The 18,806-nt window shown below is 36.3% G+C and overlaps 2 protein-coding genes across 3 annotated transcripts; both read left to right on the forward strand.

The window, feature by feature from the left end:
• Positions 1 to 869: 869 nt before the first annotated feature.
• Positions 870 to 7,687, forward strand: atcaya (ATCAY kinesin light chain interacting caytaxin a). The gene is made up of 11 exons (XM_026917247.3): positions 870 to 1,108; positions 1,841 to 1,899; positions 2,016 to 2,252; positions 2,400 to 2,564; positions 2,661 to 2,763; positions 3,625 to 3,756; positions 4,369 to 4,455; positions 4,846 to 4,944; positions 6,173 to 6,208; positions 6,312 to 6,371; positions 6,970 to 7,687. Exons 2-11 carry the CDS (start codon positions 1,863 to 1,865, stop codon positions 7,019 to 7,021), a joined length of 1,008 nt encoding a protein of 335 aa, XP_026773048.1. The 5' UTR covers positions 870 to 1,108; positions 1,841 to 1,862; the 3' UTR covers positions 7,022 to 7,687.
• A 3,358-nt stretch (positions 7,688 to 11,045) lies between these two features.
• On the forward strand, positions 11,046 to 15,453 carry mibp (muscle-specific beta 1 integrin binding protein). Of its 2 annotated transcripts, XM_026930928.3 has the most exons (8): positions 11,046 to 11,207; positions 11,993 to 12,083; positions 12,491 to 12,539; positions 12,724 to 12,898; positions 13,254 to 13,325; positions 13,713 to 13,819; positions 13,914 to 13,999; positions 15,141 to 15,453. In XM_026930928.3, exons 1-7 carry the CDS (start codon positions 11,182 to 11,184, stop codon positions 13,997 to 13,999), a joined length of 606 nt encoding a protein of 201 aa, XP_026786729.1. In that variant the 5' UTR covers positions 11,046 to 11,181; the 3' UTR covers positions 15,141 to 15,453. The 2 variants fall into 2 exon arrangements, with proteins under 2 accessions (XP_026786729.1, XP_053094322.1); XM_053238347.1 differs by lacking the exon at positions 12,491 to 12,539 and having other exon boundaries at positions 11,081 to 11,207.
• The last annotated feature ends 3,353 nt before the right edge of the window (positions 15,454 to 18,806 follow it).

Raw genomic sequence — 18,806 nt, forward strand, 5'->3', positions numbered from 1 at the left:
TTATCTGCTAAAAATGTTGCTATTATGCCAAGCATACAGTTGAGACTCTACTCTGAAATTATAAAACAAATAATCTGTGGATATTCCTCAAAATAATAGAAGTTTCATTCAATTTAAGTCTTTCATGTCTATTTCTTAATCCTAGAGACTTGGCAAACCATCTTCAGGTTTCAGAACTGTAGACAAATTAGTTGTAATATTTATTTCATGAACACCAATAATATCAGCAGAATGGGGGATTTAATTATTAAATAATTATATTTAGAGTTATACTTTAAAATCTACTTAATCTGGTTAATCAGATTAATCTGGTTAATCTGGTTAGTAACTGTTTTCTCAGATGATTCGACTTACCCCTTACATGCGGCAAGTTGAGCCACAAGACCACTTTTTTTTTGGGATGCCATATTTTGTTGTCTGTTTGAGTTAGGCACACTGCTAAGGTTTCAGTTGATGGAACACATCCTGAACTTGTGTTGAATGCTTTACTTTTATTCCTGTCTCATATTCCCTTGACTATAAGTCAAATTAGGTACAAAAAAAAGGCTAATTTTACCCCACTCTCCTCTAGTCCTAAAATCAATGCTGGATTATTTTATTTAAGGTGTGTATCAGAACTTACATTTCATAACTAGTCAAAGAATGAGATACTTGGTTTGTGTAGGTATAATATCCATCTAGACATACTGGTGCTGGAATTTCCCCTTCACTGACTTGGCAGTAACAAGAGCATGGGCAGTGAATCTCTGATCCTGGGTCAGCAGCAGTGTGATTTCTGTGTGTCATCACATGGCGCCTCTGTGCGTGAAGAAAGAGGGAGCAGGTGCAGCTTTCTCCTTAAATGGTAATGAGCCACGTCATGTGACGCAGGCCAGAGCCAACAACACAGCATCACCAGGAAAATGGAGGCAGGGCTCGCATAGAGAAACACACACAAACACACATACATACACACACACACACACACACACAGTTTCAGCATCACTGGCTAGAAAGGATGCTCTAAACATTAGAAACAATTGAAAAGATGATATTTTGTGAAATCAGAAAGTAGAGGAGTGCCGATTTGGAAAAGAATCAGCAAAATCTTCATTTCCCTGACACAGAGGTAAGTGATGGAGCAGCTTTGATTTTCTATATTTGGCTTCTGGTTATGGCCTGCACTTAAATCAAGCTGAAGTTGTATATTTGATTTCAGGAATGTTTATCTGTTCAATGCATTTTTGAATAATGTGATGATACAATGACAGTGATTACAACTACAATGACATTGAGAAAAGCTGTCAGAATTTATATATATATATATATATATATATATATATATATATATATATATATATATATATATATATAAACATTGATATCCTTCTTCTTCTAGGTCCTAAAGAAATAAATTGATGTGATATTACAGATTGGGTTCATACTGGTTTGTTTTGTTAACATGAGCATCCTGATCGCAGTGCACTATCTCTCTCTGTCCTCTCCCTCTCTATTCACTGAATAGTGTGTGTGGGAGGTGTGTGTGTGTGTGTGTTGGGGGATGTTGACACCCCGTGCAAGTTAAGCAGCACTTTATTAGTGCTGGAGCAGCTGCAGGCCGCACACCAGTGAACACTTCAGAGCATGATAAGACGCTTTCTCTCTCTCGCTTTCGGGCTGCTCATTATCATATCGCTGTCTCTGCTCCATTCAACACAAGACCCATTCAGAGCAAAGATGGGATAGTTTGATAAATTATTCATCCATCTCTCCTTTTCAGCCACTTTAGTCTATCTAAATGTGATTTTCCAAGACTGCAGAGATCTAACTGGGTTTGGGATGTTGTCTGTGTGTTTGTAAGGCCACTTCCAGAGGAGGGAGATATGGATCCTTCCGGCACACATGGTGAGGAGAGAACATGTAAGTGCACATACTGTATGTATGCCTGATCCATCAAGTGTGTGAACATGAAGCACCGAAATGTATTGACTGAATATTTACCCCTTCCATCTTTCTCTGCACTTTTTGTTGTTCAGCTCCTCCCAGCTCACTTCACATCAGTGGAGCTGGTGGAGGTCCGGGTCACCGCAAACGCCGCACTCTTGTAGCGCCAGATATGAACCTGTCTTTGGATCAAAGCGAAGGGTCCCTGCTTTCCGACGATTTCCTGGATACGCCTGATGATCTGGACATTAATGTTGATGACATTGAAACTCCTGATGAGACAGACTCACTGGAGTTCCCAGCCAATGGCAATGACCTGGAATGGGAAGGTGCTCTCTATTTCTATTTCTTTGAGCTTGTTCCTGGTACAAAACAAATGAATAAATAAATGATAAATGATTTATAAATGATTTATAAATCATTTATTGTTTAATTCATTTATTTATAAATAAATGATTTATATTCTTTATGTGCAGATGACACACCAGTGGCCTCAGCCAACTCAGGGCCTGTAGAAGGGGCTGAAGATGAGGGCGATGTTGGAAATGGTCGCTTGTGGAGGACCGTCATCATAGGCGAGCAGGAGCACCGTATCGACATGCAGCTCATTCGGCCGTACATGCGTGTTATCTCTCATGGAGGTAAGCCCTTGTGTGAATCTTCTTCTCTTGTCTAATGCTTACACTGTCATTTTCCACCATGTCACTGCCTTCCTTTCTTCTGCTTTGGCTCAAAAGGTTACTATGGTGAAGGCCTGAATGCCATCATCGTGTTTTCAGCATGCTATTTGCCTGACAGCAGCTGTCCAGATTACCATTATATCATGGAAAACCTCTTTCTGTGAGTAGCTGATTATGATATTTTATGTACATAGAAATAGTGAATTCTATGTGTCTCCCAGGATATTTTTTAAGATCTAAAATAGTAGAGACAGTAGTGCTGGCTGTAAAATAAATGTCGGGTTTACATTAAAGCACTCGTTTAAATAGATTATATTTCTATAATAAAAATTCATTCACAGGGACTTGGTGAACTATGGTGAACACTCCATGTAATCTATGTAATCTAAATGTGCTGTTACTTAACAAAATTGATATAATTGTGGATACGGTTATGTTTTCTGTAAGTAGATGGTTATTTAACATTTATGGAGAAAGTCTCCAGGTTCAACACTTTGATTGTAATAATTAATTGTAATAATCAGTAGGTTTTCTGCCATGGGGAAGTCTTCAGGATGCTGCATTTTGCAGTTTCTTGTTAAGAAGCTGCTTTTTTAAATTATTAACAATATAACAAGATATAATGAGAGAGAAAAATACAGGCAGGTGACTGTTTATAGCTGCTATAACATAAATGATAACAGGAACTAACTTGTTTTATAGTCACATGCTGTTCTTTAATAAGTAAAAAATAGTATTGTTAGCCAATTTCTGAAGTATAAGAGTCATTCGGGACATGCTTTTATTGAAAATTAGTCAGCTTCAGGGTGGTACAAGTACTTCCGCTTTGCACCAGCCTGCAACACACCACCCCGTTGTTGATTATTTTTCTACACCTTAATAATTACCAGATAAGATGAATTACATTGCAAGGGGGTCTCTGGGATTGAGCGTAGATGTGGAGATGAGATTTCACTGTCACTCTTCCTTTCTTCAAGTAATCTAATGCTCCCAACAAATTCCTCCTTACATTTGAGTGTAGGTATGTAGTGAGCAGCCTGGAGATGCTGGTAGCTGAGGACTACATGATAATCTATATGAATGGCGGAACACCACGCAGCAAGATGCCTGGTATCAGCTGGCTGAAAAAGTGCTATCAGATGATTGACAGAAGGTAAAAACACCTACAGCTGCTTGTTCATTCTGACATTTTCAGGCTGTGTGATAATGGCTAATATGGTCATCACAATTACTCTGCTTGACATTTAATCATATTATAATTATTCATCAAAAAGTTATTCAGTCAAATTAGGAGCAAAACTGGTTCATGTAACGTTTTGTTGTTTTAAGTCAACAGAAAGCAGACTTTTCAAACTGCACAATCTTGTAACCCTGTATATCTTTTGTATACATATTGGAAAGATGGATGGATGGATAACTAAGCTATTACAGTACACACATGGAAAAAAGTTTTCGTCTAGCACCTATAAGGGATCTTCAGTTTGCCCCTCTAAAAAGGAACCATTAATGATTCTGTGTAAAATCCTACAACACTGGGTATTCCTTTCAGATACAGTTACAAGCAGAACCCTTGAGAAAGCTAATAGCCATTAACTATACAAAGAGCCTTTGAGCTCTTTTTGTTTCTAAAAATGTGTATAGCTCAGCAACATTGCAATTAATGGTGTGGTCAGAAAGAAAATGCTAACTGGATTTTTTAATTGCGCAGCACAACACTGTAACACTACCAAAATCATGTTTAAAGCATTTAAATATTTTTTAATAGACTGAGGAAGAACCTCAAGTCTTTGATCATTGCACATCCATCCTGGTTCATACGCACAGTCCTGGCCATCTCCAGACCCTTCATCAGGTAGGAGCTGTCATCATCCTCGTCATCTTCATTCTTAACTGACCATGGTAATTTTAATACCATCAGGATAGAAATAGCTCTTTTAAACCAGATATACAGACAGTTATGATTGAATAACTAATAATAATAATAATAATAATAATAATAAAAGGAGAAAGGCAGTGAAACTTTTAATGAAAATTCTAGTTTAAAAAATCTATTTTTAAGCAATAATTTGACCAAAAATGACATTTACACAATGTTGGATTTGCCTAAAATATAAGCCAAAATGTTCGGGGTCTGACATTCACTTCTGTATTTTTATGTTCAAGCTATGAGCCTAATGTAGCTAAGAAGTGTATTGTGTATGTTTTCAACTATGTCAAGTGTTTAGTCTATGTCTTTGTGCAGTGTGAAGTTTATGAACAAAATCCGCTACGTGCACAGCTTAGAGGAACTGGAACAGATCGTCCCCATGGAGCACATCCACATCCCTGAGTGTGTCATACAGTAAGTGTTCTACATCACACAACGATCATTTCATCCTCTTAGCTAACATGGCTAGCATTAAAGGAAAACTCCACCCTGAAACACATTAAATATATTTATATTGAAATATTTGTGATGTGTTTTGTGATTCTGGTGCTAATTTGATAGGTTGGTGCTGCATTTTCTTTATTTCAGTGAGAAGTTGGTGGTTGTGTGTTGCTCTGATGTCACAGGGGAACACTGTTATTGCTAGTGCTGTTACAATTATGTTTAATAGGAGAACATATGCAGTTATTTCAAACGTAAGTGATAATGGTCAGGTTTCACTGTTAGCTCCTAAAAACAAAAGAGCAAGACCTTTTTTCCTTAGTCACCATTTTCCATTGATGTTCAGTGTCACATTAATGAAAAATCCAGAGGAGAAGTAGTGGAGACTTTGGTGCAAATTCTGGACTCAGTGTCCCAAAATGCAACGTAGCTGTATGATGCAAACGCTCTGAGTTACAGCAGAGACACAGCTCAGCTGGTTAGCGATCTACGAGATGATGAGCATGATGACATTCCTGGCAATATTAGTCTGACAGTTGCAGATTTAGAAGCTAAGCAGCGTGTACAGATGAGGAAGTGAGAGAGCTGGACAGACTGAAGGACTAAAGCACTGCTGCATCAATCTATTTATGTAGAAATGAAGCAAGGGCTAATGCTGCATTTGTGGTGATTAGTCTGGTCAATATTATAGATTTAACCAAGTAATATGCCTGTATATTAACTGATCTAAAGCCAAATACTGCTATAACCTAATTTAAAAGTAGAGAAGGGGTATGTTACACTATTCACATTGTGTGTGGCCATGTTGATTTGACATTACTCCTTAAATGGTGAAAGAACTGGTAATTGAGAAGACTACCCCAAGTTGACTTCTGAAATTGCAGAAGCTGACACTGAGGGGGCATTTTTGGTCATTTTTACCAGTTGTAGTTGGAGAATTACAAGTTGCAACTTTGCCTTGAATGCAGCATAAATCCCACTGCACCACTTTCAGAAGGCAGTTGAATAGCATTGTGGGTAATGTATGAAACCATTAACCAAAATGAAAATAGACCAAGTCAATTCAGTCCTGGACATCATTAAGGATTACATGTTAATTAATATTCAGGGTGGATTTTTCCTTTAATGGCACTAATGTATTGAGGTTTATGATTTAAAATGTCTTTCTAAAGTCAGTCATTTTGCTGCTTCTTTGTTGCAGGTATGATGAAGAAAGGATCAAAGCACGAAAAGAACGGTAATCATCCTGAGCTAGATTGAACTGAAGTGTATTTTGAGGTGGGTTTGAACTGCACAGAATGCTACAAACACATTTACCCTTAATGCCTGTGTGTGTTTAGGATGGAAGAAGAGGGGGAGCATCAGCCACAAGAAAAACAAGTGTCAGCCAATACAGATGGGTATGTAGTTTATCCCAACCACTGTCACTTCAGCTTATTATAATTTATTATTGTTTAATCACTACTTTTGCTACAGAGCAAGGCAAGATATTAATCAAGTGTGGCACCAAATACCTAAATCATATATCTGAAGGCTTATTAAAAGGCAGATCTCAGATCCTTTTATTAAGGGCAGGTGCCCAAGGAGTAATAACCAGTTAAGCCTATGAATAAAATACTTATAAGTAGTGTCTATGTGTTATTACACTGGGCAGAATGTGTCTGCCTAATCTAATAACATGGATGAAAATCAGATTACATTTATGTGAAAAGCCAGGTAATTCAATAGAGCTGACAAACCTTTTCTTGCAACTGTAACTCTAGATTGTTAAAGAAGTGGCTCCCTGACTCTAAATCTCAAAATCACAATTTAACCCTAGCTTATACAGATGTACAGATAAATCTATTGCTTTATGTTTAACATAAAATATAATATAGGATCTTGACTGGTCTGGCAGTGTAATTATTACAAGAGTATTTAGAGAATGGTCACAGATCATCATATCTGTTGACTGCGGAAATAAATCTAACTATTAACAAGTTCTTTTGTCTTTCTCAGACCATCAGCAACAACCACAACCGTTACAAGAGTAGAAGAACCAGTCCTGTGAGAAACGACTGGAAGACCTTTCCATAAAAGTCACTCTTATCTGCTGATCTAAGTCCAGCTTTCTGTTTTCCTGTCTTGCTATGGTCTGTAATCACACAAATCACACACTGGTCCCAGGTCAGCATAAAAGGGTCTCTTTTATCAGAGGTTTCTGGAAAAATCCACCACCAGGTGGCACTCCATCCAGAGAAATATTGCTGTATTCAGTAGCAGGATGTGTATAACCTCGACCAGTGTCTATTCGCTACCACAGCTTCCTGGTTAATGACAGACCCTGATGTCCACTTTTTGGCCAGTGCCATCTTAAAGAACATGCTGTCACCTGCCTATACAAATCATAGGTGTGTTTGCTCAGGAGAGATTCTTTAAAGGGATGCATGCAAAGTTTACCTTTCCCATCTGTGTGTACACATGCCCAGCTTGAATGTGTTAGTCCATTCTGCTGCTTGTTTGTATGGCTATTTCATTTTGATTTTTTTTAATGTTTTGAATGCTTTCTTCCTTCATCAGTATTGTGGTAAATTATTATCTTTTTAAGTTCTGCTGAAGTGCAAATCAATACTTGCTGGAGAATATGGATCATCACAGATTTTGTTCAGTGGTAATTTTATGTTGCCTTACGTTCTGAATGTCAAGATTTCAAAATTAAACAACAGTATATGAATGACATTGGCTCATTGTATACATTTCTACTACCAAAGTAATGTTGTTAATGTTGTTTCTTTGAATGAAATGAAAAGATCATACAAGATTTTAGCCATCAACTTCCTGTCTGCATTTGTAAATTTGATATTATTAAAAATGTGGCCATGGAGAGGCCATAGCGGGTTCAGGTTTGATCTGGCTATGCAAACTTTGTGTGGACTTTCTGAATTGTCTGTCCTGTTTGAATCTGACACTGATGCAGGTTTGTTTGGTCGAACATTTTGGTAAAATGACCCAGTTGTAATCACTCTAGCAACATTCTTCAAGTTCACTGAGGTTCATCACATTTGAAACTGAATTGCAGAACATTTGATGATATAATTCCTTATGGTTTCTTTTCTCCACACTGAGCCTGTATGAGATGCACAGATAGCGCTAATGACTCAATACTCAGTTTTGGCTGCTGGTTTTGGGCCTTTAGCTTGCAGCTGTCTGCTACTATTTTATACCCTAACCAGGCTATATTTCCTCATTACGGCATATAATAATCAGCTCTGGATGGTGTTGATATAGGTGTTGATTTATGGTAGGTCTCCAGAATGAAGGATTCCATACATGGATTTTCAAACTTAAAAGAAAGAAACACCCTAAATGACTTGAAAATGGTCAATGAGAAAAGAAGCTCTTGCTCTTTTTTTTAGGAGCTAACAGCTTAACCTGACCACTATCCCTTATGTTTGAGAATGTTTACATTTTTTTTTTCCTTTTAAATGTCGTTATAACTGCATTATTAGTACCCCCCGTGATGACCATACAGCACACAGCAGCCACTCTTTTCATGGGAATAATAAAAATGCAGCACTAACCAACAAATTAGCACCAAAGTCACTAAATCCATCACAAATATTTATATATAAATGTATGAAATTTTTTTCAAGGTGGAGGTTTCCTTTATGGCATAAATCAGGCCTATTCACCATTTTATTTAACTATGCTATTTCAAATACATTAGACATTTAAAGATTTATTTTAACTATTTCTATAGAAGCAAATCCCATGGACAATATCTGAAACAAATTTTGTATTTATTTAGATATAAACTATGACGTTTCTTGTTAAGAGAAGTAGTAGACATCATCTCTTAATCCCAAACCATATTCTAAAAAAACTTTTTTAACTACACAATGAAAAATCAAACATTGTTTCTGAAAGATTGTAGAAAACATGTTTCATTAGTAAATCTACTTCAGATACTTTTGAAAGTATAAAACACTAGCTCAGGCAGTGTGTACGTGAAATGGGAAAAAGGTAATCATGAGAAACACTTATTACTATGTACCTGTGACCACATAAACACTTGGTCACATGCTCTGACGCTGGCTCCTTCAGCACGTTTACCCAAGTTATGTCACATGTCTGTGGATAAATAGAAATTTCACTCTCCCTGCTTTTCACCCACATACACACAGGGCACATGTACACCTAAACAAAGAATGACCCTTACTGTCACATACAGCACTCGTACACTACAAATAGCGAGAAGGTGATATTTAGTACGTGATATGAACACTACTCTTGTTGCCAGTGAATTATGGCTTGATTTATAACCCTTGTCCCTCTGAAATTTAAAATTAAAAAAAATTTCAATGTTTAATTGAAAACATGCATTTAACTTTTCAAAAAAAGCTGGTAACCCATCTCAGGCAACAATCTCTCGTTTGATTCTTTGCTGACAATACCTCCACTTTACTCTTAAATGAGTAACAGAGTTGAATTTTTGTAGCAGAGAAACAAACAAATATATAAAATGTGGTTAACTAGTATCCATGCTAATGGCATGAGGATGTTAAAGACCTCCCAATGATATACTTCATTATTTTTTTAAATTAATAATTTATTTTCAGTCTATAATTTGGGTAACAGGGTTGCTCTTTAAAAGTGACCTCTTTGATCAGTATCAAAATATAATAATTAAAGTATAAAAATATGAGAGAAAATACTTTTCTTCTTCTCATTATTTTCAGGAAATTTGGATGATACAGCTTCCTGCTGAAAATGTGACTTGTGGAATTTTCCAGGTATTTCAAATGGGTAAATGCTTTCAAGTAACACCGTAGAGTGAATGCTGTGGAACTATAATGTGCATTTCCTGTTTTCATATCCTATCTATGATGACTCATGGATGGACTAATGGATGGATTATATATGATGACTTATGGAAAAGGATGTTTCAAGCATGAGATATTAAACAGATTCACACATTAATGCAAAAAATAATACAATATCTGAAAGTATGTTAATCATAGTGCATTCAAAGTGTAGTTTGGGAGTGGGCTAGGACAGGCAAAATGCTGTTAAATGCTGTAGATAGGTTTTATTCATGTCTTTTACCTTTATTTTCCATCCATATTTGTAAAAGTAATATTAGTGGGAGACAAATGGCACCCCAAATGTGGAATCACCCATTTAGTGACTGCCAGTGCTGAGCTTTCAGTTATTTTTGCGTTAGGATATAACCTTTGAAATATTTTGAATATAATCGAAATATGTAATTAAATATTTGAAATATGTACTGTCACACAACTGCAGGATAATAAATTTACATATGGGAGGCCTACATGACTATATGAACACACTTATCTGAATGTTCACCCCTCATATGAGCTAGAACTCTTTGGAAGTGTGCCACAGAGTTAAGGTGCCCTTGGACCCTTTCACCTATATTCCACGTCTAAATAAACATGGGAATCACTATATATAGGCCTCCAGATCCCCCGGGAATGCATGCTAAACATTACGGCTACATGCACTGGCAATTTTATCAGTATCTGCAGTCAGGTACAGGTGGGTGCACTGTGTAAAAGAACAATTACTGACTGTAACCCATGGGTTGCTATGGACGAATTGCAGCTACCTTGTTCGTCAACCGTTTAGGTGTAACATATACACCACCATGTCAGTGTCAGTGCTGTGCTGAAAACGAATAATATCTTAAGCAAGGGATATACAGTACATATCTCAGATGTACATTTATGGCATATGGCAGATGCCCTTATCCAGAGCAGCTTTCATTTATCTCATAAGTGAGCAGTTGAGGCCTTGCTCAAGGGCCCCGCAGTACTGTTTGTGTACTGTTCAGTTTCTCTGTTATTTCGTGTACTACGTTCAACTTCATTTACCTGTGATATGCCTTCCTGATCACCTAAACCTGCGATTTGGAACGAGGCCCTTTTACTTCTCAGGGAAACCGGCTGGGCTGGTAAGGTGGCCCTTTGGTGGTTGCCTGGCAACCAGTAACCACGCCCCTCCTTGCACGGGATTGGTAGATCCTAGCGGGGCAGGCCTCTGAGTGACGCACCACAGGCTAGTCATATAGCCATGTGCTGGAGAAATACTCCATGCTGCTAGTGGTTGACGGAGGTGGTGCTGTCTGACCTCGTGTTAGGTTAATAATAATAATACAGGTTTTGTTTAATTATTAGTTCGTTGTTAGTGGCGAAAACAGCCAGGATAAAAATGAAATTCATTATAGGAATCGGCGGGTAAGTGATGAAATGTTCAAAATCTTCAGTTTAAATTAACTGTAGTAATGTTGGTGATGTATATTTAACAGTTATTTTAAACAGTTTTTGGTTCGTAGAGAAGTGTAAGGTGTTTTTTTAAGAGATATAATACAATATCTGTAGTATTTTAATGTTTTCTCAGAATAACAGTTGTGGGTGAATGAGTGGAGCTGATGTAACGAGTGGCGCGTGCAGGGGGAAGGAAGTGATTTTAAGCGGGAGATTTAAAACAGTGCGCGCGAGGACTCTGCTTAACGAAAACAGTTTAATGAAACCTAAATGAACTCATTTTGTTTGAAATTGGAAAACCTTTTGTATATGAAATAAAATTTGTAAAAAAAAAAAAAAATCACAGCTACTGCTTGGTATAATAAATGAGTTAAGAGAAGACTCTTGGGTGTTTGTTTACAGATTATTAGCGGTACATAAGTTGTATGTTGGCTTATTGATAGCCTAAAAGATCGAGGAAAAGCTAAATAATATGATAAAATAATGTCTCTACAGTAAATATGTTGGACAATTGCGAAATGTTTTGTAATTATATCAGGATATGGGAAGCTGGCACCAGTTATAGCTTTTGTCATGCCAGCTGGATTTATCCCGCCAAATTGGTGCATCTTGCCAGCTAGCAAGCTAGCAGGGTTATGTTCAGTAATATTAACCACAATTTCAGCACCAAGGTTTAATGAAATATCTTTATCATCGTTATTCACCTGTTTTGTCCAGGTCTGTCGCCCATTTTAAGCATTTTTTCCTCTCTATAGTGTGACCAATGGTGGAAAAACCACACTGACCAATAGGTTAGTCAAAGCCTTACCTAACTGTTGTGTGGTACATCAAGATGACTTCTTCAAGGTGAGTAAGCAGTTTTAGATTTCTGTTTATTTTTTATTATTGCATTTTGCTTAGAAATACAAAGCACAGATGCAGTTTTGTGTCCAAAGGACAAAGCTATTTCAGCAAACATTTACTCCTTAACTGCTTTAACCCCCCCTTTTTTTCCCAAAATATTAAGTAATTTTTTCCTACTTGTGCATTTCAACACACATGTAACAGTTGTAAATATTAGTTGAAGCATTAGATCAGATTTAAACAGCTGATTTAAAACCAAGCACATTGAACTGTTGAATGTAGCTAACACAATTGGTCATTTTTGGGGTTTGGGGGACAGAGTATGTTTGTGATAACGGTATGATCAGATCTAGTAGATTGCGGATCACTTTGAGGCCTCTGCAGTGTTTTATTGGTCACTGTTATTTCAGCCACCGGATCAGATAGAAGTCGGAGAGGACGGCTTTAAACAGTGGGATGGTAAGAATGAGTTTTGGCCATAGGCGACCAATAACTCCTTTCACTGTAGACACTGTCCCTAACAAAAGTCATCTCCAAATGTAATTCCCCATCCACTTGTGTGCAGTGTTTAAAAAAAATTTGATCATTCAGGCTTTATTGGTTTTATTTCATTGAACGTTTGCCTTGTTTCTCTTCTTTATAGTGATAACAGCACTGGATATGGAAGCCATGGTGAACACCATCAAAGGCTGGATGGAGAACCCAGTCAAGTTTGCGCGCTCTCACGGCGTCCAGGTGACCCCGGCGACAGAAATGGGACCTCCAGAGGATGAAAACCACACCCTCATCGTGGAGGGATTTCTTCTGTACAATTACAAGTGAGTTTTGTGTAACTGTACATACTGAATTTTAGTTAATGAAGATTATCTTCTTGGAATGACATCTGTGTCATGGGTCACGTGATTCAGTGAACTTGGTGGGGGGGGAGGTGGCGGTGGCGAGTGGGGTTCATAGAGTGCATGGTGCAGTAGCGTCTTGGGCAGGTCATGTGACCTGTCTCTGCAGACCCACTGATAAGGTGATATCTGGTGTCTGGGGAGTTCTGTGCTTCTGAACTACATGTACCCTCCTTTTGAGTGATATCTGCCATTTAGTTACCCAACTTCCCATAGTCTATACAACTGTGTAATACTGATAAATATTGAGAGCTGTGTCCTGGTTTCCTTTGAACAGGCCTCTGATGGAAGTGTTTGACAAGTGCTACTACATCACCATCCCTTATGAAGAGTGCAAGTGGAGGAGAAGGTAATTGGTGTGCAAAATGAATGCTTGACCCTATAAGACACTTTTAAAAGTGTATTACTTTACAAGTATAAAATAATCCATGTCTGGGTTCAATACAAATTCACCTTTTTCAGTATTCACGATAAGAGTAAAATAATGTAAATGTACTGAATTAAATGAGCAGATCAGATCAGAACAAAAGAGTAAGATGGTCTTTAAAGCACTGTATGAAATAGGATGCATGGTAATGGCTAAAAGAATTGTTTTAATTACTTGGCAAAAACAAACACTGTCATCACAGTTACATTACAATTAATTGTGCAACTCTGTTATAACTTAATAAAATGACTGAACAAGTGAACTAAATCTAAGGGTGTGTCTGAATCGACACTATTTTGTCATCAACAGTACAAGAGAGTACATCGTCCCCGACCCTCCAGGCTTGTTTGATGGTCACGTGTGGCCCATGTACCTGAAACACAGAGCAGAGATGGAGGAAAGCCTCTTGCCAATTGGTTTGTATACTTTCCCTATAAATTCAGCATATTTAAAGTGTTTCTTAAAGTAAAATCACTGAGATTCTAACTGAAGTTTCCCATTATGCACTAGAACACCTGGATGGCTTGAAATCTAAAGATGAGATCTACCAGCAGGTGTATGAAGACCTCCACAATACACTTTTGAATCATTTATAGGTAAGAACAGACAGATGTTGTGATTACACAATCATTGGGGTGAATACCTGTTAATGGGACATTAAACGGGGGAAAACCAGTACAGTACATTTAATATGACTGCCACAATGTTGAACCTCACTGCTTTGCATACTAAACGTACCTTAAACTGGAGTTACTGTTACCACCCTGAAGTTGATAATTTTCCTATAATGACATGTCTTGAAAGCTTTTATTACTCCTGTACTACAGAAATTCGCCACTGATTGCAATCTTTAATTTGTTAATAGTTACATGTAATGTAACAACTGCGAAACAAGTTCGTTCCACTTATCACTTTCGTTATAATGGCTATAAACATGTTTCCCTCATAAGCTTTTTTTTCTTCTTCTCTTGAAGCTAATAAGATAATAAAATGCAGCTTGTCACATTAATGTGAAACCACAAAATCCTCTGTCTTGAAAATTTAAAGGAACAGTTTTATATCAAAAAGCATGGACACTGACTGCAGTATTTTTTTAAATAAATGTTAAGTAAATATCTACGTAAAGAAATCTTCTCCAAACCAAGGTTTATACATTGCTGTTCTTAACACTTTTTAATCCATTTTGTTCGAATTAAATTGTAGCTGTCCTCTGTACAAGTGCCTAATGTCTATACAATAGAAACCTATTTGAATGAGAACATAAAACTTTACCTGCAGCGCACACCATTTTAGCCGTACGGTTATAGAAAATTAATCAACACCTTCTGACCAATCAGACCGGAGAGTTCAACAGCACAACGGTTGACAAATTGCACATCTCAAATTTCATATTTAATTAAGAGTGAAAAATTTCAGTACATGCAAAGCCTCTAATAGTTATCTGTAAATGTTTATTCATATATTTGTGAAGTACACTTAGAAAAGCAAATGTTGAGCCTAATACTGGTAGTAAAGTATCTATATTAGTCGATTTACTGAGCTATAGCTTTAGGAGTCTTTGCATTTCAGTGGCAGCTGGTGGGGGTTCGAGTGGATTGGGCCATTGCTCTTTAACTATGGAAGACCAATGGGCCTTTCCACTTAACCCCACTTGAATGATTTAGGCTGGCATTGTTCTTGTGATGGGAGCTCTTCAGAGTCCTTTGGTTAACATTTGACCTTTTTCTTTTCTTTCAGCAACAGCATCCTGGCCAGCAGTGCCCATGTATACAGTTGTAAATAGCCTGCCATGAAGAAGTTGTCCTTTTTCCCCTACTTTTTCTTGTCTTTTTTCTTTACCTTGTTTTAAACCAAATGTAATTGTAAATATGATGACAGAATGTTAACTTATCACTTTTTGGAGGAACTTTTTGTTTGTTTTTTTTTGTTATGGTAAATCGTTATTTTTTTCCATTTGAGGATGCTGTTCTGTACATTATCTATGCTTGTTCCACACAGACAATTCAGTAATAGATTTACAAATAAATTTCAGGTTGTTACTCGCCCATCATTGCTGTGTTCTTGGTCCTTATTTCTTTTCTTCTTACATGCTAACTATAGAACATGTGCAGTATGGATTCTAATATTTTTCACATGATGCCCAGCTACATTTGTTATTATTCTGGTTTCTATAACTGCATGGCTTTAACATTGCCTGCTGCTCTATTCTAATTATTCTTACAGCTATGAGGTGCCCTTATGGGCTGATTTAATGTAGTGAATGTTCCTACTGTACAACAGGATCCATTGCTGTCTGCTTCAGTGACTCAAATTGCAATCACACAGAATAAAAACAGGACATGTTCTAATCTCATTTCAGTGTTGATTGGCCTGTATCACCTATTTCTACTCTTTGGTGTTAATGATTTCTGACAGACAGGGATCAGTGTTGGCTATGGAGGAGTGACACATGTACACATTACTGAAGGTGTATATTTATCTTGAGGTTCCTGCCATGCTTAGACTTGAGAAATAATCTAACAAGTGAGTGTGTAATCCCTTCTGACTGGTATGCATGTAAATATTACATATTAACTGCTTTTTGATGATGTTTGATAGCATTTATTTGGCCTACATGTACTTAAATTCAGAAAGAATTTCATTTTTCAGTTATACACTAATCTCCATTTTGGACTTGCCATTTAAACTGAATCCATAGAACCTTTATTTTTTCTGTTGTGCATTATTTCTGAGTTGATCTCTTTCTCTTTTTAGATTTGAAAATTAGAATTAATAAATAAATTCCTCTTTAATGCCAATATATTTTATTGCTCTTTGACAACCCTTTATTTACCCCTGATCACCATTATAATACATTTAATCGTATATAGTTTAATAGTATATAGTTTAATAGCATAATAATAATAGTAGCTGACTTTTATACAGTATATGTAAAATGAAACTTTCCAGAAATGTCTTAACATATCATCTGTATCCACTGATCTTTATAATTACATATCTTTATTAACAAATTTATGCTTTCAACAAAACTAGAATTTTTTTCTGATAAATTTTTGTAGATCGGATTTTCAACTTTATTTAAAACTCATGGTAATTTGTTTGTTCGTTTTTAATTTTTAACTGTTAATTTTTTCCTCAGAAATTACATTTGTAATCTATTGAATACTATTGGACTTTAGCGTTGTACCATTATTGCTAAATCAACAGCAAAGTCAATCAATCCGGCTTTTTCTTAAGAACTGGATTGACAACGATATTAAATTGGTTCATTAATATTAAAATAAGTCAGTTATATAATAAAGAAGAAACACTCTTTTCTTATGATAAATTCCTTTCTTACTGTAAACGCCAGTTACTCAAAGAATTTGCAGTCGTTATTGGTTGAATCCCTTCAGGTACTCAGGCTATTTAAAGCTATTGATATACACCATTCTCCCGATTCAGTGTCTTTTGATGTTACTAAATCTTATGTTGGTAAAATTTGTTTTTCATTAAATCCCAAAACTAATAATAGAGCTATCCGCACTCTTTTCCAAAGAGAAATTGTTACTGTACCTTATGTTTTGTCTCTTTGGGTCTCTTTATTGAATGGAAAATTGATTTGCTGGAGAAAAGTGTGGTTGTTACCACAGAAATACCATCTTAGAAATAAGATTAAAGAAGTTTCTTATAAGCTCATTCATAGATTTTTTCCAGCTAATCATGATTTACAAAAATTTAAAGAAGGAATAAATGTAAATTGTATTTTTGTAATGAATATGAGGAAACTGCCGTGCACTTATTTTGGCACTGTACATACTCCGTTACACTGTGGTGTAAGGTCCAAAAGTTTATTAGCGAAAATATTCAGTGTTTAAGACCTTTTTCACTCTTGTGGGAAAATGTACTCTTTGGCTTTACTGACTATCCTGACCAAGAGGAACAGTACTTTTACTTCATTAATTTATTTATTCTATTGACCAAATTTCACATTCATGAGTGTAAATTTACCTATAAAAAACCCATTTTTATGGTTTTGTTGACTGAAATATGTATATACATTGACAGTATCAGAGACTCTGTGAATAAGAAAGCTGTAAGAACTTTGAAAGTTTGTGAACTTTACAATATATTTATTTGATTTTATATATACATACACGTGTATGTATCTATATCTTGTATTTTTGTTTTGATTATTTTTGCAATTTGTCCTTCTATCTTTTTCTTTTTCTTTTCTTATTTTTAATGTTGTTTTCTTGATAACAAATTGTATGTTATTGTTCCTTGAATTTAAAAAAAAAAGAAGAAGAAGTCAATCAATCCGGAAGTGGTCAGTGAACGGACTTCTTTGCGTGTCCGCGCTGAAGCGGCGGTTTTCTCTCCCTCAGCGCCCTCTAGTGGTCATTTCACTTCATTAGCTGGTGCATAGTGCGCACGTGTTCCTGTATTATACACAGAGTCCTGAACATGTCAGTGATTTGACGGATCTCTTGAAATATGCTGCAAGATTAAAAACCCACAAATTAAAGAAATCAGTTTTTCTTATAGATTTATACATCTCTTGCCAGCTTAATGAGTTCACCATCTCCATCTACAATCACTGGACATTTATCAGGTAAATCTACCACACTGGTCACTTCGTGTCCACTTGTCAGTGCTGGATTGACAAACAGTCCACCAGCCACGAATATCGAATATAGAGTTAACAGTGACCTTTACCACACTGTATTTTTATTCTTGTTATCAAGAAAGAAAAAAAAGAGATGAGCTATAACTGGTCTATAACAGTCTACAAAATCCCCAACAATACTGACAAATTGTGCATAGTGGCAGATGGTCTATTGGTCTAAGTAATTGTCCACAGTTGTATACAAAGTTTCTCAGAGTTACCTGTTTTTTTTGTTTGTTTGTTTTTTTGGCAGGTTTAGTTACCAGCGAGTGTAAGGAATGTATATTTACTAAGCTGGCAACCAGTGTATAAATGTATAAAAGTTGTTTTTCCTTTTTTTTCTTTTATTTATTTTCGAACAGTAACTGGACAAAGTAAATTACACGTAGCCAAAGCAGCAACACAGGAAACATCTGGGCAGTGCATGCTGCTTTTTGTGAATACAGTTTGATGGTCTTTTTTGTTAACTGCATAATGTCATGGAACAATCAGAAATTCAAGATACCAAAAGAGGAGACAAAGAAAAAAACATCAACAGTCAGTAATTATCAAAAAAGACAGTAATCAACCAAAACATTTTAAAATATTGTGATGATGTAAGTTAAGTAGTTAAGTTTTCCTTTCTTTCTTTCTTTCTTTCTTTCTTTTTTTTTTGGAATCAGCTGTAAGACTTTGTTAAGGATTTAGAAAGTGTGTTTTCTTGGTTTGAGTTTGAGCACAGTTTGAAATAGTGTTGATTTTCTTTTCAAATACAG

This window comes from Pangasianodon hypophthalmus, chromosome 11 (genome assembly GCF_027358585.1).
Source record: "Pangasianodon hypophthalmus isolate fPanHyp1 chromosome 11, fPanHyp1.pri, whole genome shotgun sequence".
In the NCBI taxonomy this organism is placed as follows: domain Eukaryota; kingdom Metazoa; phylum Chordata; class Actinopteri; order Siluriformes; family Pangasiidae; genus Pangasianodon; species Pangasianodon hypophthalmus.

Bases quoted from the DNA above. Each gene is read 5' to 3' on its own strand.
- atcaya (XM_026917247.3), top strand. From the start codon at position 1,863: ATGGATCCTTCCGGCACACATGGTGAGGAGAGAACAT. The intron at 4,945-6,172 runs GTAAGTGTTCTA...TCTTTGTTGCAG, and splicing joins ATCCCTGAGTGTGTCATACA to GTATGATGAAGAAAGGATCA. The intron at 6,209-6,311 runs GTAATCATCCTG...GTGTGTGTTTAG, and splicing joins ATCAAAGCACGAAAAGAACG to GATGGAAGAAGAGGGGGAGC.
- mibp (XM_026930928.3), top strand. From the start codon at position 11,182: ATGAAATTCATTATAGGAATCGGCGG. The intron at 12,084-12,490 runs GTGAGTAAGCAG...CTGTTATTTCAG, and splicing joins ATCAAGATGACTTCTTCAAG to CCACCGGATCAGATAGAAGT. The intron at 12,540-12,723 runs GTAAGAATGAGT...TCTTCTTTATAG, and splicing joins CGGCTTTAAACAGTGGGATG to TGATAACAGCACTGGATATG.